This window comes from Diplotaxodon limnothrissa, linkage group LG17 (genome assembly GCF_057381915.1).
Source record: "Diplotaxodon limnothrissa isolate DT_005_m linkage group LG17, D_limnothrissa_male_GT1.1, whole genome shotgun sequence".
NCBI classification, from domain to species: Eukaryota; Metazoa; Chordata; class Actinopteri; order Cichliformes; family Cichlidae; genus Diplotaxodon; species Diplotaxodon limnothrissa.
The window spans coordinates 7,378,025-7,403,377 of NC_140612.1; the positions used below are offsets into that span (position 1 = coordinate 7,378,025).

The 25,353-nt window shown below is 41.6% G+C and overlaps 1 protein-coding gene across 4 annotated transcripts in view; it reads left to right on the top strand.

Moving 5' to 3' along the window:
* The window catches only part of LOC146614580 (inactive tyrosine-protein kinase transmembrane receptor ROR1-like), a 142,413-nt gene that overhangs the window by 87,909 nt on the left and 29,151 nt on the right, over nucleotides 1-25,353 (top strand). The window contains exons 2-5 of one of the 4 annotated variants that reach the window (XM_085375475.1): nucleotides 2,527-2,589; nucleotides 12,831-13,121; nucleotides 13,381-13,414; nucleotides 16,314-16,316. In XM_085375475.1, coding sequence (XP_085231601.1) covers nucleotides 2,527-2,589; nucleotides 12,831-13,121; nucleotides 13,381-13,414; nucleotides 16,314-16,316 — 391 coding nt within the window. Of the gene's footprint in view, nucleotides 1-2,526; nucleotides 2,590-12,830; nucleotides 13,122-13,374; nucleotides 13,415-16,313; nucleotides 16,317-25,353 lie in introns of all 4 variants that reach the window. The other 3 variants (XM_085375472.1, XM_085375473.1, XM_085375476.1) reach the window with 3 other exon arrangements.

The following is a 25,353-nucleotide window of genomic DNA, read 5'->3' on the forward strand; positions in this document are numbered from 1 at the left end:
GCATTACAGAAGAACTACTAATTTAGTAAAGAGACACATTTTGATTCTATGTCTGCCCTCTGGGTTTGCTACATATCTCTTAACAATCATGAGCATAACACCCATAACTGTGAGCCTGTTGTTGTGAGCCTGTTGCCAAGCTTCCAGACTCCTCACTAACAGGTGCTGAGGCCCAAAGCGCTGCTCATTAACACAGTTCATTTCACAAGCACCACCACATAGTCGTTACCATCCTGACACATTATCACCCAATTAGCGTGACCCTGTGTCACCAGGCTCCTGGTGCTGTTTGTCTGCAGACTTTCTCTCCTCGACTGTCACCCTGCATGCCACGCACTGTCAGTTTTCAAGTTGTTAATTCAAAAATATTTATGACGTGTTTAGGAATTCTGTATTTTTCGTGTGTATGTGTGAAACAAATGCACCATGTGTATAGTTAAGTTTGCAGTCAATTCTCAGCGGTGTCCATGCACATGCTTGCATTTTCACATCCGTTTGTGACTTTAGGTTACGTTCCCAAAGTTGGATGGCAACCATTTGCCTATTCATCATGCTGAACTATCCCAGCCTGCACCAAAACACACAGACTCACACACTGTTGTAGCCGGCTAGAACTGTGGGATGTTGTATGTGAACTGAAAGTTTGTCAGCGGTCTGGTGCCCTGAGAATCAGTGAAGGTAAAACAGCTTAGAGTTTTTTGCCAGTCCTTCATTTTTGGCTGTTTAATTTGTTAGGAATCACCTATGACCTGCAGCACTGCACTCTGAAGCCGATTTTCTGTCTCTTCTCCCCAGTAATGAAAAGCAGAGAGCAGCTCTGTCTTCAGCTGGTAATAAGAGCGCATTAGGTCCACATGGCTTGTTGATAGGCTCCCTGTTGTACACCCAAACCTTTGATCTGCACTAGAAAATGTACAGCGTTATCACCACTGTTATTTTACATTTAAGAAGCAGTGTGTTTGTGTCTGTACACAGTATTTTACATAGAAAAGTTTCTCCAGAATTGTGGTTAAGCATTGTTTAAATGTAGGTCCATGCCACTGGCTCAGAAAGTTTGAGTCTGTGACCCTCTTTTTACTTTGTCACAACCATGTGGATTACATTTGGATATAGCTTTCAGGTGTAAAGAATGCAGCTGTAAAGCTGATTGTTTTTGTTTTTTTAAACTAGCTGTTGTAAACACAAGTCAAGTTACCTTGATGTTTTGCAGGAACATGACAATAATGGTGACAATGTAGGGTCAAGTGAATAAGGCCCAGCCACACAGGCCTAGAGACTCGTTCATGACCCTCCGCTAACCACCAGTCGTGTGTTCCCCGACTATTGGTGAGTGGTTGCTGGAGCTTGATGACAGTCTCTGGGAAATCAATTGATAAAGCCCCAGTGACATATGCCTAGAGAATGGTCGGTCATCCAGTGGCAACCACAGGTTGATAGAGAAAAAAGTGCAACCCCCAACCAGCTGGCAAAAACATCTTTGTAATAGCTTTGGTCACTAGGAAATTGTGGTTTGCATGAAACATGATAACTTGGGCCCAAGCACTCGCCAACTACTCTCTAAAAAGGAGGGAAATTGTAAAAAGTGTGGCACAAACTGGAAACTGAGAGACTCGCTTTCAAAATAAAAGTTTTTTTGAAACATGTTGGCTGCAGTGCTGAAGCCCAGTTTTCACTCTAAAAGAAGGCATGTGCCATTTCTGATTTGGGCAGATGTCCTCTACTTCCACTTTGTGATCTACTTTTTTGAGTATCGCTACATACTGCAAAACAGTAGTGTTTGCAGGCAAATCAGCCTCTTCCACACTATTTGCTAGCAACCAAAGCAAGCTTAAGGAAGTTTTTAGTGTAGCACCCTCTTTGTGCCCAATATCACCTAGCAACAGTCAGGAACCTCCAATAAGGACTCACCCACCAGTTGGGGAATACAAACATTTTTCTTGCAACCAGTGGTTTTATCAGTGGAGCAGGTGGACTCCAGTGAGTCAACAGTTATCTACCCTTCTCTCATCATGTCTTGTTTCAAAGCACCAGGATTGTGAGAGTCTCCATTTTAAGTGTGAGGCCTCAAGTGGGTACTTGGCTATGTTGACTTTTTATATAAAAAAAAAACCCCGTAGTTTCAATTCAAATTTACTTAATTCATGTCCATTTGTTACATGTTGCAATTATGTTGTGCAGATATCTGATACTGAAAACTTGCTTGAAAGGTTCCAATCATTTGGAACCTTTCACTGAGTTTCCTTGCTAGTTGCTGCTTTTTGCAAACATTTGCAAACATTTGCAGTTTGTTGAGTCTCCGACCATAAATAAATTGTCTATGTCATAAATACTAAAAACGCACAAAAGCATCAGATACAACCCATGTTAATGCTAACTGGTAGTTGGCATTAACATCGACATCATCATCATTTTGCTAGTGGAAAATATATGCAAGACATCAATTCTTCAACCTTTTAAAGCATTTAATGTTTAAGCATTTAAAAATAAAAGTTTTGCTTTTCTACTTTTCATTTCCTCTCTTCACAGGATCTGAGTTCCCCCAAGATCCCAGTATGCAAGCTGCCACTTTGTGGAACACCTCTAGCGATGGTAAATGCACACCACACACACACACACACACACACACACACACACACACACACACACACACACACACACACCACAGATAACCCATGCATGACGTTCTTAACAAAGCTCACTCTGGCAAAACTATGAGCACATCTGTTAGAGACAACATGATGATGACATGTTCATAGTTCAAATTAACACACACAGTGTTGAACTGTAACCCCACATGTGCTGTTGAAATTACTTTAAATGAAGTGTTAAAAATTACACATCCTCCACATGGTTGACTTCAGCAACCCAGACACCCACTGCAGTGTAAGGCACTAGAGCAGATAATTGACAGAACAAATTGCACATTGATCTACTCAACATATGGAAATACAGCCACAGGAGCATTGTATTTCTTTATATCTACATTTACTCTTTCTTAAGTGGAAAATACCAGTGTAGTCTCCAAGGTGCTGCTGCTTTTAGTACATCTTCTTAAACTTTGCATTTTGACCTCATGTTTATACCAACATTTGTGGGCTCTGGACATGCACTTGAGTACTTCTGAGGTCTTAAGTTTTCATCACAATGAGCACAGTCCTAACCCTAACCCTGACCCTCAACAATTAGAATATGTTTTTTTCTCCTTTATATTACAGTTTTTTCTGAATGCTTAAACCCTAACTGTGATTCCTGTAGCACAATCTCTAAAACTATTCAGACTTATAGCAAAACCACTCACTGAGTTTGCAAAACTAAAAGCACAAAAACTGCTTTGCACTCAGTTTGCAATTTTGTAACACACACTTTGCTAAACTGTAGGCACAATTCACTGCACAACACTCAATTACCAAATTTCCAACACACTCCTAGCAAAAGTATACACATGTATGGCTATCATTAACACTAACTTGCCAACTGTCTGGCACACTTTCACATGTGAAAACTTTTTTAGATAATTAGTTCACTTTGCAATCAGCCTAAGCACTATACAGTTTTTTTCAATCGCTAACAAGCGCCTACCCATACTTCAGATACTTTTTCTAAACTCTTAACACAGACTCACACCTACAAAAACACAATTGGCCAAATGGATAATTTCCTTCTCAAAAATACATTTTGTTAAATATATACTAACTCTTCATTTCAAAATAGAACACATCTTTCTCTGCACACACTAACTGTACAAAAACACTATAAATCTGACTCAAAATGAAATTAGTCTGTCAAAGAATAACACTTGTTTTCACTCCACAAGGTACATGCAGTCAATCAAAGTACACCAGGTTTCAAAATACTGGCTATTATTGACATTACAAAAACTGCATAGACTTTTATGTTTCAGTTTTACAGGTATTTGCATGCGAAACATGCAATCCACCATTTTGACACCAGAAATGTCTTGGTTGGTAACTGTATGTCCACATGTACAGTAATGTTCACATTCAAAAGCATTCCAGTAAAAAGCAAACAAGTTTTTGTTTCTTTACTGTTTACTACAGGAGGTACAGTAGAAACACAGTATGATAGGACAGAGAAAGTTTTACAGTATTGCTTACAGTGAACAAAATATCCATGAAACACACAAGAGCATTCTGAACAAAAAAACAACAGCAAAAAGCCAAGATAAAAAAAAAGGGGGGGGGGGGGGGGGAGGGGGGCTAAAAAAAGGCAAAAAATTTGCATCTAATCTCTGCGATCTTCAGGGTTAGGCCACATGTTTTCATCAACATCACATCTGATGTCAGCCAAGTCGATGCACCTGGGATAAAACCGCCTGGTATGTCGGATCCACCCTTGGCAATCGTCAACTGTGATGTCCCTGGAGCCGGCATCCATGGCTTCAAGGAGGGACATCTGGTCATGTGGCTGATGGTCATAAACCTTCCACCTCCATGCAGAAAAGAACTCCTCTATGGGGTTGAGGAAAGGTGAATAGGGTGGAAGGAAGAGACTTACCAGTCTTGGGTGGACTTCAAACCATGTTGTTATTGCTTGCAAGTGATGGAAAGCCACATTGTCCCAGGTAATTACAAAGGTCCTCATGTTTTCACCCTCCTGACCCTGCTCTGGAACCAGGCGCTGGTGGAGATCATTGAGAAAGGCAAGCAAGCGCTCTGTATTATAGGGTCCAACCTGACATCTGTGAAGGAGTAATCCTGCATTTGCAATTGCTGCACACATGGTAATGTTTGCCCCTCTCTGTCCTGGCACATCAACTGTGGCCCTTTTTCCAATTACATTTCGTCCACGTCTACGCCTTTTGGCCAGATTGAATCCTGCCTCATCGATGTATATGAATTCATGAGGGGCCTGGTTGGCCTCCAATTCCATAACTCTCTGAAACAAAGTTTATGTAAGTCATGTTATTACTGTATACCATACTGTACTGTAACCTAGTATTGTGTAGGTTACCTACTTGCAAAGTGCAAAGCTTATAGAACTGGACATTGGATTGAATATACACTATACCTGGACATATTGTCGTCGTAGCTCCTTGACCCTCTCACTGTTCCTCTCAAAGGGAACAGTGTAGAGCTGCTTCATCCGCACTCTGTGTTTGGACAATGTCCGCGTAATGGTTGTGAGGCTGATTCTATCGATATTGTCAAATATCTCATGGTCCACCACAATTCTAGTTTGAATTTCACGCAGTTTTATTGCATTATTTGCAGTAACCATTTCTACAATGGCAAGCTCCTGATCATTACTGAGGAGCTTTCCTCTTCCCCCAGAGGGTGGAAGACGTTGCATTCTTTAGAAAGACAAAAAATTCAACATATGCATTACTGTATGACCATATTGACATGTCAAGTGAGAATAGAAACAATCCATGTAAAATGCAATACTTACCTGTTGGTTTGTTGAAAGATGCGTATAATGGAGGCAACCGTTGACCGCCTCAAATTGGGCTGCACTCTTTCACCAGCCTCTCTCAGTGAAAGACCATGGTTGATTACATGGTCAATGATAGTGGCACGAATTTCATCACTGACTACTGTTCTTGCAGCCCTTGGAATGCCACCACCACGCATTCTTACACCTCTACCTTGCCCTCTCCTTGGGCCTGCTCTTCTCCCTGGGCCCCTTGCTCTTACTCTTCCTCGACCAGACATTACAGTGTTTGTCTTTTTTTTGTTTCCAAAAACATCACTCCTCAAGGTCTTGCCTTATAAACCCCACTGAGTCTAAGCCAGAATGGAAGAAGCTGTGGTTGGCCCAATTTACCCAACATAAATAAGCTGTGTCTCAATTATTCAGTTGTTTGTTTATTATCAGCTGAGATATATTTTTGATATTGATATTGTTTTTGTACTGATATCATTGCAGAAGCAGAGGCTTTTATACTGTATCTAAGGTTTGGAATATTGTTTTTGCTATTGTGGGATGTTGTGTGTTAACATTCGTAGATACTACAAAAACAGTCCATAATTTTGTTGGGAGGTATAGCTTGTCTGTTAAGAAAATGTAAGCATTGTGGAAATGTGTTCACTGACTGCATATTGGGTGAACACGACATGAAATGTGTGAATGGTATGGCCACAACAGACCGATGCTGTGCTAATTGTGTTTAGAGTTTTGCAAATGTGACAACTGTTTGGACAAACGCTTGTTAGCGACTGAAAAAAACTGTAATACAGGTAAGCTGTGTGTGCGGAGTACAATGGAGGGAGCAGAAAGAGTGAGAAGTAGAGGAGGCCGAGGAAGAGGACGTGGAGGTGAAGAAGTAGGATGAAGAGGACGACAAGGACAAGGAGGAGCAAGAGGAAGATGAGGAGGGGGGAGAGGAAGATGAGGAGGGGGGAGAGGAAGGGTAGGAAGAGTAAGAAATAGAATTGCTGATGACATCAGAGCTACAATAGTGGACCATGTAATCAACCGTGGAATGACCCTGAGGGTAGCTGGCCAACGGGTCCAGCCTAACTCGAGCCGCTACACTGTAGCAAGTACCATAAGGACATCTTGAAATGAGAATCGGTCAGTACAGTCACTTCGCACAAAGATTTGTAGCACTGCCATATGCCAATGAGAAACACACCAATACCATTGATGTAAAAATACTGAAATTGTTACTTTACAGAATTGCTAGATGACCAGATGCTGGGGCAGAGGAAGCATGTTCACTGCAGACCAAGTAACCCATATAGTCATTATGGCGATTGCAAATAATCCTATACTTGGAAATAAACACTTGTGTTTGTTTTGATGTACTTGAAGTTTGGATCCCTCTATGCTTATGGATCTATGACAGAAGTATGAGCTCAAACTGACATAGCCTACCTTGTGCACAGAGAAAGCAAAAGCCAGATGTGTTTTGTATTCATACCATCAGTGTGCAGTTGGCGCATTGTGTGCTTAGTAGATGATGGCTTGTGTGTACTGTTTGATACGGAAACACCATTTTTACGAAGGTGTGAAGAGTTAATCTAGCTGTGTTTGCTTTTGCAAGAGAACTACAATGTTTTGATTATTGGGTGACAGGTTTTCTTATTTGTGTGAAGAGTTTTGCAAAATTAGCCAATAGTTACAAAAAATGTGCTTAAGCAATCAGAAAAAACTGTAAATTGTTCCACAAAGTCTTGGCAATCAGGGAACAAAGAGAACAATCAGCCCAAATGACATGCATCAAATCTATTCAGTTTTTTGTGGAAAAAATGCCTGTGTTTGTTTTTATATATAGGGATGGAGTTAAGGACAATATATGACTTAATTTCTCTTTGCACAGCATCCATTTTATTCTTTGTTGTGTCTTTAGCTTCAAGCATATATGGAGCCCTGGGTGGGCTTGTTTGTTAGAGCTGGCCAAAACACTTGGCTTCACAGAGGAACAGCACAGTAACTCTTGTGGTTCTGCACTGCATAATCAGTGTACTCCACAGTCCTCTCATGTTTGATTTGCACAGTTTTCATTTCATAAACGCAGATTATGGACATTATATAAACAGAGTTGGACTCTGATTCCCTCACTTGTCTCTGATTTTTCTTTCTAAGCAGTCATCTTAAGCATGGAACTGAGCTTCACCAGAATGTCTTCCTTCCTTGGTTACTTTGATTTTTTTTCCCAAATAAACATTATTCCTTTATTTCCATTTCCATTATTCTGATTCCTGTACTGCTGATATGAAGAACATTTTAAAATAAAAGGTCTCCTCGTAACTCCCAGAAAATTTGCTGTCACAAGCTCGCTTGTTTGAGCATGGTAATAAAAAATCGATTGCTGACCAACACACAGGCCAGATAACTGTGAGTAACCTGCGGGCAACACTAGGCCACTAGGAAGAAAAAATGTATATTCCACAAATGGTTGCTGAAGGTTTGTTGGAGGTTGCCTGCTGTTGCTAGGGGAAGTCGGTCACAAGGAAGGGGCTGCATCAAAAACCTCCACATGATTGCTTTAGCTGCTTGCAGATAGATTCGTGGATTCATGTGTTCAATGACAAGTCCAATGCTTTTGCAAGAGAACAAACTTATCAGTAAGTACGATGTATGTGGGATGCGATAGGTTTCTGGGTACTTTCTCAACGTCGTTGCCCATATGTATCCGTTAAATTGCACCCCCTCTCCACAGTTTATCTTTGGCTAAAAGAGCAAACATCTGCCTCTCACAAAGAAACACTGACTGGAAAATGCTCAACTTAAAGTTTGTATTTAACTCGAACCTTAGTTTGGCTCTCTCATTTCGTCTGGTTTGCTTAATTCATCTCTCGAAACTCCAACTCTCCCACAGCTTCGTTCCCACAGAAAATTCTGTGTACACAAAAGCAGACACACACCAGTTTCTGGACAAGACTGAGCAGTTTAGTGAAGATAATGATTATGTTGACCAATCAAGGATTTTTCAAAAACAGTCATAAATATAATGAGATCCAAACAAATCATCCAGAGAGCTTTATTTTTCCACATCATCAAATATAAAAACTATAAACGTAAAGTATATGTGTATGTGTTTGTCATTTAGTGCTCAGCCCTCCTGTGCTTACATCTGTTTCTTATCTGATGGATGGAGGGTGATTGCACCCCTTGTTTTGTCTGCAGGCGGGGATGGTTTTGATTGACCAAACAGGCACAATTCAGGTAGCGTGGCTCTATCAGTATGCATCAGTAGCAGGAAGTTATCGTGCTGAAAGAGGCTCATTACTGGGCTGAAATCAGGGGTGATGATAGTTTACTGAACTCATTTCCCTGCAGGCTTTCTTTCATTATTGCTCTCTGTTTCTTTGTTTCATTTTGTACCCTTTTTTTTCTTTACTTACTTTCTTTCCTCTGTTGCTTTGCTGGATAGTGACCCAGCTTTAATTAACTTCACCTTTACCCACAGCTGGAAGCTGGAAGCACTATAGTGCGAGGCCTTCAGTGTATCTGTTGAATATGTTTAGTTAGCTTTGCAGCCACTCGTGTTTCTGAACCTGCGTTTTGTTGACAGGAGCCCCGACGGTCACACCCTTACTGTATGTATGTTCACTGAAACCATATAGAATACAATGTCGTGAAAAGGTACTGAGTAATGTGTGCAGTTTTCGAGCACGTATAGTTTGTCTCCTTGGCGGTTGTGTGGGTGTGCGGGTGTTTACATATATGTGCCTGCATGTGAGCGTTTGATTGTGCAAAAACTACTGCAAGGAAAATGCAGGCTGATGACAGGACACCATTTAGCTCCCCTGCCACATTAAAGGGACAGTCCGCAGAAAGGGTTTGAGTTTCAGCATCCTCCTTGTGCCAAATACCACAACACTCACCACGGGACAATTACATACAGAGTGGCTTTGTTACACAAGCATTGGCAGGACATCTTTCTCCTCCTTCTCTTTTTTCCTCTTGACCTCTCTTCTTTTGTCTTCTCCTCTTGTCTCTTTTTCTTTTTTCGCTCTTCGTTCTGCTCCCCGCTGCTTTATTATGAGTTATTATAACGGCTAATGAAGTGTGCAGGCACACCGCTCCAAAGAGCATTTTTATTTTCCATCAACTCAACTAATGAAAATTCATGGAAGCAGTTGTACATTAGGCACCAGCCTCTTGTCAATGGAAAAGCAGTAATACGGCGTAGTCCACTCACTAAAACAGGGTTGCCAAGCATAAGGCCTGGGTGCCAGAATCGGCCCACCAAAGACTCCGATCGGGCCCAATGGATACCTTTGGACATTTTGAAGAAGGGCATAAATTTTGGACTTTTAACTGTGTTTTCATACATTTGAAGGTATTTCCTCTCCAAGGGCATTCATACAACAACTAAGTAATAAAGTTATAGATAAAAAATTAAATGACAGAAAAGTTCCAATTTAAAATTAAAATGGAAAATATTGGGCATTTTCTTTGAATCAACAGTAAAGCTGAGCAGTGAGCTACCAGAATATTTTCTAGCTGTTAAAATGATACTTATTTGTCTCATATTAAGATATCTGAGGTGTTAAACTTGTTCACACTGACTGAAAGGGGAAACTTGAGTGGCCCGGTCCACTTGAAATCTAAGTGGGTTGTATGAGACCCGGGATTTGACATCCCTGAAGTACCAGATTACTGACATTCCAACATTCAGTACAGACAGAAATCATAAAAATTGCAGTAAAATGTAAACTACGGAGAGAAACAGAGCCCGAAGCAAACCAAGTATCAGGAAATAGGCACATTATGCCAATAGCGTAATTATTACTCCTTAAGTTTAAAAGCTGTCTAACTGCTTTAATGAATGCTTTCAGACTCATAATTACTTTTGAGAAACAAATCAGCAACAAATTCCAGAGCGTTTTCTTCTCTTTAACCGATTTCTGGACTTCCAGTGCATTTTGACTGAACGGCAGTGATAGATTGCACCACACTTGAGGTCAGAGCACATTTTTACCTTTTGCAGCCGTGAGAGGGTTAATGCGACAAATTGAGTATACACAGCGCTCCACAGTGAAGTTAAATAAGAAAATATCATTGCCTAATGTGCGTGAAACTGGACTTAACAGACACGGAACGTAATCTCGCCACCGATCTCGGTATGTTTATGGTCGTCTCATGACTTTTAAGATCGTTAGAAACAGTAACATAATCGGATTGGACAAATTCAATTTAAAAGTAAAACAAAACACAAAGTAGCAAAACGGCTGGATAAACAAGTTATGAAAACCAACAAGTGGCACGCGGAGACGGCTTCACTCGGGGAATATTTTCTGTTTGTGTGTGTCGTTGTCATAGATAAATATGAAACAGGTTCACAGCTTTCGGCAAAGCCCTGTGACAGAGCATTGTGTCTACGTGATGTCATGCTAAAGCATTTCCAGTTTTTATGTGTGGAAATGAAGTGCACACATCAGTGGTGGAGTGGAGGAGTAAATAAAAAGGAAAATTGGATGAAGGTTTACAGTCATTGTTCCAGCTGACTTTAAAAGCATCGACCTCCTGAAGGGTTTGATCTCGCTGCTGTAATGTTGAGATACAGGACTGTGTAGAGCACATGAAGAAAAGAGGTCATATTAAGGTTGGTGAAAAATGGGGAGAGGAGACGGTGGTGGGGTGGTACTTGTTAGTACCACAGTGCTGTGTTAAGCCCTCAGTCTTTATGGAAGAAGCTGTGAGTGTGTGTTCTACAACCTGCCAAGCACATGCACTGAGATAGAGGCCATGTGCTCAGGTTTTTACACCAAACACTCAAAGAACATAAAGTAGACACATTTTTTCCGATGACTTCTCTCTTCTTTTACAAAAGCCTTAAACAAAGACTGCCCACGATGAAGCTCAATATGTAGGTGGACACCTTTTGCGTGATTGCAGTTTTTCGTCTTACACTGTACACGTTTTACTAAGTTACACTACACATTCTTCTGCCTGACTGCCCCTCCAACTTTTGTACAGACACTGCATCATCATTCCACCAACCACAACACGGGATGCTCACAGTGAAAGAAAGCTGGCCCGCACTCCAACCCAAGGAAAGTTTATTCAAACAAGGCTGTAATATGAATGAGCACTGTTTTATGCAGTTCTTCTATCACCAGCATGTTCACCTTCATAGACGTCGATGTTGATACGGTTAATTTTCTGACCGCTCTCTAACATTTTTCTGTTAACATTCCTTGGAAAAGCTTGAAGTTAATCTTGCATGGAATACAGTAGTAAAAATCTGAGTGCTGGTGTACTCGCACAAGTAAGTGTGCGCCTCTATTTATACCCATCAACCTCTCTATTCACACACATTCATTTTTCATTTGAGATTCTTCTGTATGTGCTTTTCCTTATTTGTTTGTCTTGGCCAGTTTGTGTAACCAGGAGCATTTCTGCATACCTAACACAGGTTTTGGGGTTGAGAGAACTTTCCAGAGGTTTTTCATGACATTAAGACCAATGTTTTTCCTGCACATTAAACTCTTAGGTGGCCCTCCAGATAGTTTTTTTTTTTACTGACCAGCTTAAGGGGAAAAATACGGTTCTGGAGGGAATCACGATTTAGTTCATCTTTGTATTGCAGTGTGTTCTAATAGCATTACCCTTCATGAATTGGTTTCGATGGCGAGGCACTTTTTGCTCGCTGTAATCATTCCTCTCATTCATAACAGTAATCAAGAGCTGTTTGTTTTGACTGTTTGAAAACAGGCACGAAACACTGGGAACCAGTCATTTTAAATTTGATTCTTCTTTTTTTCGAAGACCGCAACGCAGGTGATATTGCCTCATGAGCTCATACACATAAATCTGAGGGGGAAACCCTCTGGCATCATACAGCCATGATGAAAAGAGAAATTAGGTGTCACAACAGTGGCAACCACAAAATAACTTGTGAAACCAGGCTCTGACTATGTGTGTCTGAAAACACGGAGTTTGTTTTACCGCGTTTCTTTTTCACACAGCAGCATGTTTTATTTAATATCTGGCTCTGAGGTAGTACAGTAAGTGTTGTTTGATTTATGTCATCGTTCTTGGCTGTGTAGTACAATTTTCTTGATTTTCTTCATTCATGGTCTTGTTCGTACATACATATATACATATACACACACACACATACATATATATATGTATGTGTATATGTGTGTGCGTGTGTGTATCAGGTATAATAAATTGGCTTTGGCTTCAACAGGGCAAAAAATCAAAAACTTGCACTTTGCAGTTGTTTTTACTGCACTACAAACATCTTTAAGTACATTTAAAAAGAACAAAGAAAATACATACATTTCATAATCTGTAAAGAATGCATGCAAAGGGCATTTTTCTTCTAGTCACCTCCACACGATCACCATCTGTCTCTTCTTTCTCTCTCTCGTATTCTTTTCTTTTATCCTACCTACACTGCCTACCAGGACCTCACTTCATCCGCCTCGACGCTCCCATGAACAACATAACCACCTCCGTGGGCCAGACGGCCGAGCTTTTGTGTCGTGTCTCCGGAAACCCACCACCCACTGTGCGCTGGCTTAAGAACGACGCTCCTGTGGTACAGGAGCCGCGGCGGGTCTCCTACAGGTCCACGCTGTTTGGATCACGCCTCCGCATCCGCAGCCTGGACACTACTGACACGGGATACTTCCAGTGTGTGGCCACCAACATCCAGGGCTCTGTTTCCACTACGGGCGTGCTGTTTGTCAAGTTCGGTGAGAAGACTTTGTTACCAGTAGCATCTAAGCATCTGTGCATCTCAAACTGATAAAACAGCCAAACTTTTAAAAACTTACTGCCGTCCATTTCCCCCCCACCTATTTCTATTTCTTTTCCTAGAGATCTGGCTCCTCATAGCAGCACTCATCTCAGCTGATTCTTCTTGTAGCTGGCAGCTTGCACAGAGAAAAATCTGGAAACAATATTGTTTATCCTGTAGTAAAAAAATCCCCTTGTCTTCTTTTCCAGATCCAGATCCGCTCCCTACGTCTCTGCCAAAAGAGCCCATGTAAGTCGCTTTTCCTCTAACCATTTTTCTCTCTGTCAGTCTATTCATTACCACAATACAAGGGACAGCTTCAGATAAGTTCGTTTGTGAGCAGATCCCACAGACAACTTGCAGATTATGAGAGAATTGCATTTTACATATTGCTGGAACTTTAAAACTAAAGAAAGACCTGCTCGTGCATGTGTCACAAGCACCTCATCGGTTTAGGTTAGTAAAACATGCAACTTGCAGGTCTTATGAACCAAAAAGATAATATACACTGTAATTTTGTTTAATATTTACTCTGATAATTATTTTAACTAAAGACACATATTAGTGTATGGAGCATTCCTACTTCATACTGAAGTCTGCACATGCAGTTTTGAAAGTGGAAAACACAGCGATGATTTGTTTGTCCAGCTACAGCAATTCAATGCTGGTTTGCAAAGAGCTACCCTAAGACGTCCTATAAAGCATATTCATTGAGTAATCACTCACTTTATAACAAGGCCTGGTCTGTAATTTTCCATTTTATTGGTACAGGTCTCATGGGGAACTAAATGAATATTTAATATGAGCCTTTAAAGCTCAGATCTCTCTTGTTCTAGAAAGCTTTTCCACCCAACTGTAGACACGCACATGGTCCATATTTGAATATTTCAGTCCACGGTTTGGAATGTGGACTGTTGGGCCGTCACACACACACACACACACACACACACACACACACACACACACACACACACACACACACACACACACACACACACACACACACACTTGCGCGCAGAGTTTGGGGCCCAAAGCAGACACTGACACACACAGTGCTTTGTCTCTATATAGCATCTAATACACTGATGCTCATATTGGAGAAAGTGGGTTACTTCACTTACACACACAACAACTTTAATGAGCAAACAGGGTTTGGTTCATAATGTTAACAAATGCGAAACCTGTGCCATTCATTCAGTTTTAGAGGAAAACGAATAAAAATGATCCAGATCCATAACAGAATGCCCACAGTGCATCACTCCACCAAGTTTCATGAAATTGGACCTGCTGTTTTTTTGTGTTGACAGACAAAATGCATTGAAAGCATTGATCTGATTTCTAGTCTATAATTAAGTTAGAAAGACGAAGTTTGACAACCTCCCCCCTCAGTATATACATCAATAACAATAGTGTTTGACAACTATTAGAATAGTTTCCAAAGGTAGCTGCATAATCAGAGCCCACCTTCACTAACTTCTGATTACAGTCATTCTGCCCTGTAAGTGGGCCTTAAAATTTGACAGAAACAGCTGAGTTCAGAAAAGAGCAGATCCAGGAGTATAAAGCGAGAATGAATTCTGTCTTCTGGTGACCTTGGTCGATTACTTGAACTCTCCCTTAAATAATGCTGTCTAAAAAGACTTGCATATTTTGTAAGTGGTTTTTGTTAAATGATACTTTAAAGTCACCTAATTCGATACCAGCAGCAAACGCACCCACAATGCTAATCCTCTAATATGAACATGCAAATAAAATTAAAGGAGGCCTTAAGTGGCAAATAAAAACCAAGTTCTACAAAATTCTTTTAGACAGCATCAAAATACGTTCCATAAAACATTTTCATGTTCTTGGCACTCTAACGCTGCCCAAATCAAAATTTTCTTTGTGTCTGGCATGCTTCCTTCGTTTTGTTTTAACGTCTCCCCGGTTATTGGATAAAACCTCTTTGAATTTTTTTCAGTTCGTTTGATTCTTGCAGGATCAAAAGAGACGAAGCTGGATGATTTTCCCCAATGACATTATGGCGAGGCTCGCTGCCATGTTCCATGCGGCGTCCTGTGAATCAAAACTGCTGGCACAAAACGCATGTCAGACACTTAGTATATCCAGTCACACGCTGGCATGAGCGCGGCCTCATGCACGGCCTCGTGCACACGCGCCCCGCTCCCTCTTAAAACATCTGTTTCTGCCGTTTCTTTTTGTTTACATGTTTTTTTGGTGTCTTCCTGTGCAGCCAAATTACAGCTTTCACAGATGATGCAGTTGGTTCACAAAAGAATCACAATGCACTTTCTCAAGGGAAACATCAATAAAAAGAAGAAATTTCAAAGAGACTTTTGGCTTCGCAGTACGGTCGTGCTGGAAATAAACTGAAATGGAAAATTGAATGAGATTTCAAGTAGGAGGAAGTGATTTTAGCCTCCTTCTGCTACATACTGACATTCACTCACCAGCCACTTCATTAGATACACCTTACTAGAGTTTGATCGGACTCTCTTTTGCTTTCAGAACTGCTTTAATTCTTGATGAGCAAAGTATGGTCGATTATACGATGCTGTCACGTCAATATGGACAAAAATGGGAGGAGGAATGTTTCCATGGCCTTCCTGAAACTATGGTATGAGGGGAAAACTAAGGCAGGCTGAGATATTTAAACAATACTTAATTGGTGGTAAGGTACCCAATTTTTGCCAAGAAAAACCAAAACACCACCAGCAGTTTGAACCATTAGTACAAGGCAGGATAGAAAATTCTGACCATGCAGTGTGAGCGTTGTAGTTAGAAATTGCGACTCATCAGACCTTCGAACATTTTTCCAATCTCCTGTCGTCCCATTTTGCTGAGTTGTGATTTTAGCTGACAGCAGTGGCACCTTTTGTGGTCTTCTGCTGCTGTAGCCCTTCAATGTTTGTGTTGTGTGATCAGAGATGCTCTTCTGCATATTTTGAGTATAACAGGTTTTTCGTTTAAATAGTTCTTTTTATTTTTTAAAACCTACTTTTATTCCTTGTTGTCGGTTGATTGTCACCTTATAGTCACAAAGTAAGTATCTTTTCTTATTTGTGTTACTTCTCCCTTCCCATTAGCTCATTCTCCACTGCCCTCTAACACCAATAAGGCATTTTCTTTTTTTGTGTGTCATTTTCAGACCGTTCTCTGTAAACCCTAGAGATGGTTGCATGCAAAAACACCAGCTGATCAACTCTTTCAATCATGCCACGTTCAAGTCACCGTTCTTCCCCTTTTGGATGCTTGGTTTGAAACTAGCACTTGAACAAGTGTATGTTATTATAACTGGGACAGTGCCAAACATTCCAGTTGTCACACAAAACCACAATTTTCAAGCATTCTAGTTAAAATACACCCATATGCTATGTATAAAAGATTAATTTTCATTGTCAAAGTATCATTTTAAACCATGAGGTTTCTGCTCTTGCATCATAGTCACACATCATTTTATGGTAACGTTTGTTAAGGTTTATAAACTGCTTTCAAAGGCTTTATACTAGTGATAAAAGTTTGCACAAAGAAAACTTTGATCCAGCAGAACACAGTGATCAGCCTGAGCCTTGAAAAGCTCATCGAGTTAGCTCTTCAACAAACTAGACACATTGTACGCCATGGGTGTGGAAGAAATTACCTTCTCCTCACCTTGTTTTCTTTTCTGTCGACTTTTAAAGGAAAGGGTTGCAGTCAAGCGGAAGCAGCGCGAGCTCGAGTCATTACAGTCATTACAGCCTTCATTTAAATAGACAGGTGCCTCCTTTGACAACAGTGGAGGTGCAGTGGCGGCGGGCTGCTGCTCATCATTAGTGTCACGGCCAGCTTATTAGCTGTAAAGTTAGGGTGGCAGCCATCAAGAAGACAAGTTCACCTAATGATGACACTTGGTGACCTTTGGCCAGTTACCTCATACCACAGCTGTTCAGCAATCAAAACGTCTGCTCCTTTAGAGTTTTCTGAAAGACATCTGGTTTAGAAGCTTGTCAGTTTGTGTGAATTGTATTCATTTACCCTGCACTGTTTTTTTTTCTTTCTTTCACCTCCTGCTCCCAAGAAGCTGAAAGTGACAGCGGTGTTGTAGGGAAGAATTATCTGCAAGTATTGCTCATAAATTTTGGGGAAAATTTCTCGCCACCCACCTTGTTGAACCTGAACGCAAACTTCAGGTCCTCTGTGCTGCCTTTGCTTCAGCCTGGGCTGAGATTTCCATCCCCTCTGAGCCGAACTAAAAAGTATACACTCTGTGGTGTGCAAAGGATTACAGTGTGTGTCCCGAGGGTTTGGTTTTTAGTGCGGAGAGCCTCGAGGTTTCAGCTCACAATCCAAGCAGTTTGTGTTGAATGGAGCTGCCTGAGACCAGAGGAAGGAAGTGCAGTAAAGCAGGTCTGAAATTAGGGGGGGAAAGACACGTAGATGATTGAGAGATGGAAAGAGACATCTTAAAGTTTAAAGCATGGCATTTTGGAATGTTAAAGGTTTGGTGAAATGAAGATATTTCAGGGCTTCTGTCTTTCCAGATGCCAACAGCTAAAAATGAGCAGCACCAATAGATGGTCAGTAATTAAATATGGATATGTGGCTATGCGTGGCATGTCTGTTTACTTATTCTTTCTGTTTCTGTTGTTCCAGGTATGGAACAGTGGAAACCTGAAAATTGTTTTAATTTTCAGGTTACAGCCGAAACATTATGCCAGTTTCGCAACCCTCTTAATCGCAAATTTTGTCATTTTAGGATACTTTTGCTAAGAGTTGGATGAGATGAGTTATGTGTACATGATGACCCACGGCACACTGCTTTGCAGCCACTCCGGTTAGGCAGCTTTACAGCCGCCTCTCTCCTGTGTAGTACACACAGCTCTCCTGTCAGGTCCCGGCATCCCACTCAAATAGGGAAGGCATAATTATACCATGAAAATCAGCTGTGTCAGTCAGCCTTCCCCTGACACCACCCCTCCCCTACAGCTGAGCCATGTACCACACCCCACCACAGTGTATATGTACATTAGTGTTCATTGGTAGTGCCTGTAATGTTATTTTGTCTTATGTGATGGATATGTTGCACGAATCAGTTGTGTTTTCATACACCAGCGAAGCAAGCAAGCGCCGCTGCTCTAAATTTTAGAAATTCGATGTAAAACGCGACGTAGCTTGCGGCCAGTGCAGCCAGTGCAGGTGGCCAGCAGGGGGCGACTCCTGTGGTTGCAACAGACAAGTGTGGGCCTAACTTGTCCGAGTGCAGACCAGAAATCCTTTGCTATTGTCCAACAATAAAATTGCAGCACAACAATATGAACTGTATTTTTAATTGTTTTATAGTGATAAGCTGAAAGTGTTATTTTTGAGGCTTCCTATGTCCGTGTTTCCAGCCTTTGATCGAAGCCATTTCACTTGTACAAACATTGTAGCTTTATATTTACAGCCATGCATGGTGTATTTTCCTCTAATATCTGAAAATGTGCCTTCAGGTCCACCTGTCATCTGTCCAAGTTAAGCTTCAACGCCTAATTGCTGTGAGTTACTTTTGACTCGCATCAAATCTAAAGCGCTGATTCAGTCCACAGTCCACTATTATATCAGCAGTTACCATAATTAAGAAGCAGATTACTGTGTCAGGGCTCCTGCTTGACATTCTCCTCCATCTTCTCTCCACCTTGGAGATGTTTTCACAGAGCCTGCACAAACACAGGGAGAGGGGGGAAAAGTCTCGCCTGCCAAAATTAGAGCGCCCCAACTTTATTCATTCCCTTTTTTTCTGCCTATGCACGGCGAGTGGGGTGAAGGGAGTGAAAGACAAATACTGTTAGCAGAGTAGGAGGACGATGGCACTATTAACATTTGGGAGTTGCATGTTTTTCTTTGATGCCGGAGTCCGGTCGGGGTCGGGGGCGCTCAGGTGTGATTAGCCGCGTGAGCCGGCGTGAGATTCCGATGTAAGCTCCCATCAGAGGCAGTTAAATACTCCCAGAAAAAGCTAGCATCTAAAGTCCCCACGCTGCGATAAAGCTGCCTAAAACAGTGGAAGATGCAGTTATTTACTCTCTTTTTCTGTCTGCATTCGAACGAGACTCACATTAGGCTGAACCTGATCTTTAAATGCCTTTTTTAACTTGAATTATAATGTTAAAACACTAAAGGGAGGCACTGAATGCATGACTTGGAAGTTTGCATCATTCATATGGTTAAAGCAGCTGTAAAATATAAAACCTGAAAGATTTTTGTGTTGGTGCCAAACCCACAGAGGTATCACCCAACTCTACATTTCCTTTTAGTTCTGCAGAGCTTTGACCCAAAACCCACAATACAGTTTCTGCATGGAAGTGAAAGGCACACAGGTGTGATTAGCAGCTAGCAGACCAGATATTTTTCCTCAATACTGGTGGAGACCAAAAGCAGAGCCATAATAATATTGATCATACGTTTACTAGATGACAAGAAACACAACTAACGTAAGTTAAATGCCGGTGGTGTTTTGTGTCTGCTGGGATGTGTTTTCCATCTTCCTACAGATTACAGGTTATTTGCTCTGCCCTTCCTGAAGTCCAAGATAAACTAAAGAACTTATCTTGGACTTCAGGAAGGGCAGAGCAGACCCGGCCCCACTTTACATTCACGGGAGCTGTGTGGAGAGGGTACACTCCATGAGGTTTCTGGGCGTGCAGATATCTGATGACCTCTCCTGGACTGCAAATACTACAGCGGTGGTTAAAAAGGCCCAGCAGCGTCTCCACTTTCTGAGAGTGCTCAGGAGGAACAACCTGGAGGAGAGGCTGCTGGTGACATTTTACAGAGCCACCATAGAGAGCATCCTAACGTACGGCATAACAACATGGTATGCAGGGTGCTCAGCTGCAGACAGGAAAGTACTGCAGAGGGTCATCAACACAGCCCAGAAGATCACTGGCTGCTCTCTGCCCAGCCTGGAGGTCACTGCAAACTCTCGGTACCTCAGCAGAGCTGGCAATATCATCAAGGACCACTCTCACCCCAGCAACCAACTGTTTGAACTATTACCGTCAGGCCGACGGTACAGGTCACATAAAACCAGGACAAACAGATTCAGGGATAGCTTCTTTCCCAGAGCTATCACCGTAGTAAATAAGCACAAAAACAATTGAACCTATTCCATACCGTCACTGTCATTATATTATGCTGCTATTCATACTGTCATTATATTAATGCTGCTATCCTGTATATATTGTACATACTATTGTTTGAGTACTTACGATTGTTTTTTTTGTACTTTTTATATTTTACATTTATATTTATTATTGAAACTTGCACCAAGGGAGTGGCACTCCAATTTCGTTGTACTCTGTACAATGACAATAAAGGCTATTCTATTCTATTCTATTTCCTAGTTCCTTTTCAGATTTTCAGAAACAGCAGCTTATATATGTTTCCCCCCCTCAAAATAAAGATGTTGACTTACTGGATATACACAGTTTTAATCTGACAGAAGCAATAAACACACTTTACGTAACACAGCCGCCGATCCCAGAGTCTCTGTCTGTGTTTATAATACAGGGGTTTTCTCGCTGTTTGAAAAGATTAATAACACTGCACCCCGGCTGTCGAGGCTGTTTAAATTTCGCAAAACTTTCCCCCGCTGCTTTTCTCTCGGCGCTGGTAAAAAAAAAAAAACTTAAGAAAATCACAAAAATGGCTGTTTTCTTTTTTTCTTATTTCCTCCTTTCCCTCTCCTGTGCCTCCTTTCTCCTCAGTCCACTCTGTGCCGAAGAATAAAAGAGAGGCAGGTTTAACAGAGAACAGATTCTCTCAGCTCTGTTTTCTCTGGCTCCTTTTTTTATTTGGTCAGAGCTCTAACCTTTCTGCTCATTGCTTACACTTAATCTTCCTTTCACTCGCTTCGACGTATCCCCCTTTTTAGGAAGTGAACGGTTGAATGCGCTCGATGAAGGACGCGCTGTGCTGGTTTACTCATCATTAGTGTCCATCAAGAGCTGAAAGTCTTTATTGTATCAAAATTTCTGTTGTAGTGAGTGTGTATATATATGTGTGTGTGTGTGTGTGTGTGTGTGTGTGTGTGTGTGTGTGTAATATCTTTTTTTTACTTTTTATAAGCTTGCGATTAATTTGCCGGTTGATCTCTCGTTTACATGTAACTTGATGACTTGAGGTGATTGCTCCAATCAGGTGTGTTTAACTGTAATATAGTGTAAACGCACATTCAGTCTTAACTTTTCCTGTATGTGTGTGTGTGTGTATGTGTGTATATACATATGTCCTCTGTATCTCAGTGTGCATGTGGCTGTGTGGCAAGAAACCAACCAACACACTGTATAAGGCTCTGTAATTAGCCAGCTGTCAACACACTAGATTAAATCGACCTTGGAGCTGAGGAGACAACGGCCCGGAGGCGTGCTCCGCCTTTTAGCCTGCTGGCAATCCTGTTGTACACTCAAAGCATCAAAGGGTTAAAAAATAAATAAATCCAGGAGCAATTTGACTTTGTATAGACGGGACCGTGGCGTGTGTGTGTCCCGCCCTGCACGGTGCTGGGGCTGATTGACAAATTAGTTTGAGGAAGTCGTTTTCATAACGTGTAATGACTTGAAGATGCCACACAAAGTTGATGCTGTAGCTTGACGAGGCTTGTGCGCCTGCAGTAATCAAAACAGACTGATTGAGACCCTGGAAAGTCTTTTCTTCCTCATGTAGAGCAGCTGTTATGAAATGTTTGTGCTTGCAATATCTATGTAATTGGCACCGATTTATTAATACGGCTTGTAATTGCACACTTGATGTACGGCACTGCCTTCTAGGTGTGTTCTGCAAGCAGGGGGGAGGATACAGCGATGCCGTCGAGGGTTTTTTAATCTGGCAACGATCAGCAAAGCATGCAAAATTAAACCACAATTAAGCTTTTAAATTGAATAATTATTTAGGGAATCTATTACAGATTTTCAGCTCAAGGCTGTATCTTGTATTTCCCTCTCAAGATCTTCCAGCTCTTAGGCAACAAGAGACCGCAGTCACGTAGTTTAATCAGTATAGGGCCGTTTCTGTAGGGTGTTATCTTCTCAGTAAGCATTTCTTTTGAGTTTAGGCTCACCTATTGTCTTTGTGGTTACTAGCTTCTTTTTTTTTTACACTGACTGCAGTGTTTTATGTGGTGCATTCACATTTTATCTGCTGCCTTCCAGTGAAACTCTGGGTAATTACATTTTTCCACATATGGCAAGTTTCCTTAAAACTCTCTCTTGTTATTGCACAGCTACTAAGGTGCCTTACAATGAGTAGACCAGCCTGATGAATGTGAATCTGCACCAGCTGGTTAACATAGCTTAGCATCAAAACTGAGAACAGGGAATGAGCCAGCCTGCTGCTGTCCAAAGTAAACAAAATTCAAACTGTTTGTTTAGTCCATTGAAAACACTGAAATGCATCAACTGCCTTCAGGACTCCCAGAAAGCACCACACATAACCTCCTGCAACCCTACAATCTGGGTTTTGGGTTTTTTTAAATCACTTTAGCAGTTTTACAGATAACACAATCAACATATAAAATGTGAATCTGTGGTGTTGGACAAAGCCGAGGTAGCTGCTTCCTTTATTTATGTCATCATGCTAGCAACCCCTGGCGATAGAGTCGCATTCAGCATACAAACGTTATTTCTTAACTTCAGGAAGAAGGTGAACATGCTGTTTGGCTAACCAGTTGCCTTATTTGATATTAACAAAACCCCAAATGCATGCTAACTCTGAAACGAGGCGCAAAAAAGTGTCCTGTTAGTTCAGAGAGATATGCAGGCCCGCCATTTCAAAACCACTCGCCCATTAAACCCCCCAGCCCGCAGCATAGTGCATGTGCTGTTTTTGGTCACAATAGACTCTTACTGAGACTGTGAACTTGTGTGCTGTATTGAGAAACCCTGGATTTTGGTTTCACTTCTTCGCACCTCGGTGCCAGTGTCAACACGGCTGCGGTTCTCTGATGCTGGCCAGGACTGATTATGATTTGCTCTACACCACAAGCATCGCACCCATTCAGACTGAGGGGATGACAGGCCCTCTCAATTTTTGGATGCATTTCTTCTCGACCACATGCTGATTTTCTTCAGCGCTTCAGACTAACACATGGGGCTCTTCTCTCTCTTTTAATTTTAGGAGTAGGGGGAACACATCTGTCACACTGAAAGTCTTTTTTCTTGCCATTCGGACTTGCACGCAAATGGCTCTGTGAGTTTTCTCAACCTGCTTGCAGTTTAATTGGGGTAAGAGCAGTAGCTGGTGGACAGTCCCCTATTTGCTTATGTTCATCTGCAAAACGTGGAACATGAAGCGGGGAAACTTTCTTGGCGAAATTTATAAAAAGGTATTCTGTCCATGTTTGGGTCATTCAATGAAAGCCAGTCAAATCCTCCAGCCTGACCCCATTAAAATAAGCTGGTGTGTGTATCATATAATTCACTGGTGAAATTGTCAAAAAAGGGCATTATAGTTAAAGGTTCAGTGGTCACCTCACCAGGTGAAAAAGCAAGTTATAGCATATTAAAGGTCTCCTTTTTACCTGCATTTGCATATCAGACTCAGCTTCTAGTCTAGTCGTCAAAACATAATCGGTAGGCGCTCTGATGCTTCGTGTTCAAATATGAGTGTGTTTACTGTTCCACTTTGAAAAACAAAGGTTGTTCTGCAGGGACATTTTGAACCTCTGTACTTTGCATAGATTGGGGCCTTTTTCCCCACAAGTAGGCGTGCAAAAAATGCACACTCACAAACTGAGTCAAAGAAGTGCCCACAGAGTTGCTCTTACAAAGCCTATCTCTCTCACGTGTTTAGTTAAGTCCTCGGCGGGGCTTAATTGCCGTCTTGTTTGGGATTCTTTTTAGCGTGGTGCTGATTGATTGGGGATCAGGGCCCTAATATGGCTCATCGGGGACGGGCCCTTTTGACATGCCCTGGTCCCAGAGCACCAGCGGCTGTTTGAAATCAGAGATCCCACCACAGCCTCCCTCCCACAAGCCCCACCTAAATCCTGCCCCACACACTCGGGGGGGGGGGGGCATAAATTGTAGACGGCCTTAGCCATTAAAGCAATTTACATTATTAGGCATTAGACGCGACACACGTCTGTCTTTACACACATGAGTTTTCATACACCACTCTTTATTAACGGAGCTTTCGCACACATGCTTGGACAAGGCCGACTTCCTGTTTCCCAGGTTTCTTTGTGTATGTGTGTTGGTGATCTCGTTGGCAGGTCTGGTCAAGGTCAGATCTGGCAAAGTATGTGTGTGTGTGTGTGTGTGTGTGTGTGTGTGTGTGTGTGTGAGAGAGAGCGAGAGATATTTTGTGAATCACAGTTTCTCCCTGAGGGTTAGAAGGTCTACACAGGGTATTTGGGTTTTCCCTGAACTCTGCCCTAAACCTCCCATGAACACACACACACATATACACTTTTGCACAGGAAAAAAGGGAACTGTATGCAGAGAAAGTGCTCTTTCTTTGCCCTTGGTGGTGTGTGAGAGAAACAAATGGGCACAGTGTACGTTGTGTCTATTTCGAGGTTATATAGACGCTTTTGTTAGCAGTTTAGATCGCTGTCCTGCCAGCGAAAGCCAGATGGCATGCAGCACTTAATGTGATCAATGCAGTTTGCGCTGAGAGTGTTATTATCTTCCATCAGTTCAGGTCAGTTTATCAATCAGTTTAGCATTTATTAGTCCTGGCGCCCACCAAATTGCATGCATGTGACCAAAGGCCATTCAGGGTTTTGATAAAGTCTCCTTTTCTGGATTTTCTTGAAAAGCTAGATGAATGCAACCTCACTGGACCAATTCTACAGTTTTATTAGTGTCATTGTGAGGCAGAGAGCCCAGATTACGTATGTTTTTCTGTTTTGATCAGATTCATTCACTGCTGTGAAATGATGTCAAACTCATCTTAGGTGGGCCAGGATAGGGTGAGGTCAAGTATGAGCAAATTTGGGCTGCTGGAGCCTGGTGACAAAACTGATTAAATTATGTTTCTTTTTCCAGCCTGGGTTCAGCTCTGTTTTTGTAAAGACTGTAAGAGATATATTGTATGCCTAGAGTTTACACTGCTCCTGCACTTTAGCAATTTTAAAGTGGACTTTATAAAATGCTGCTGACCCAGTCTTAGCATGAAAACTCTTAGTCTGTGTGGTGAAAAATGACACACAGACACCCATGTTCATAACT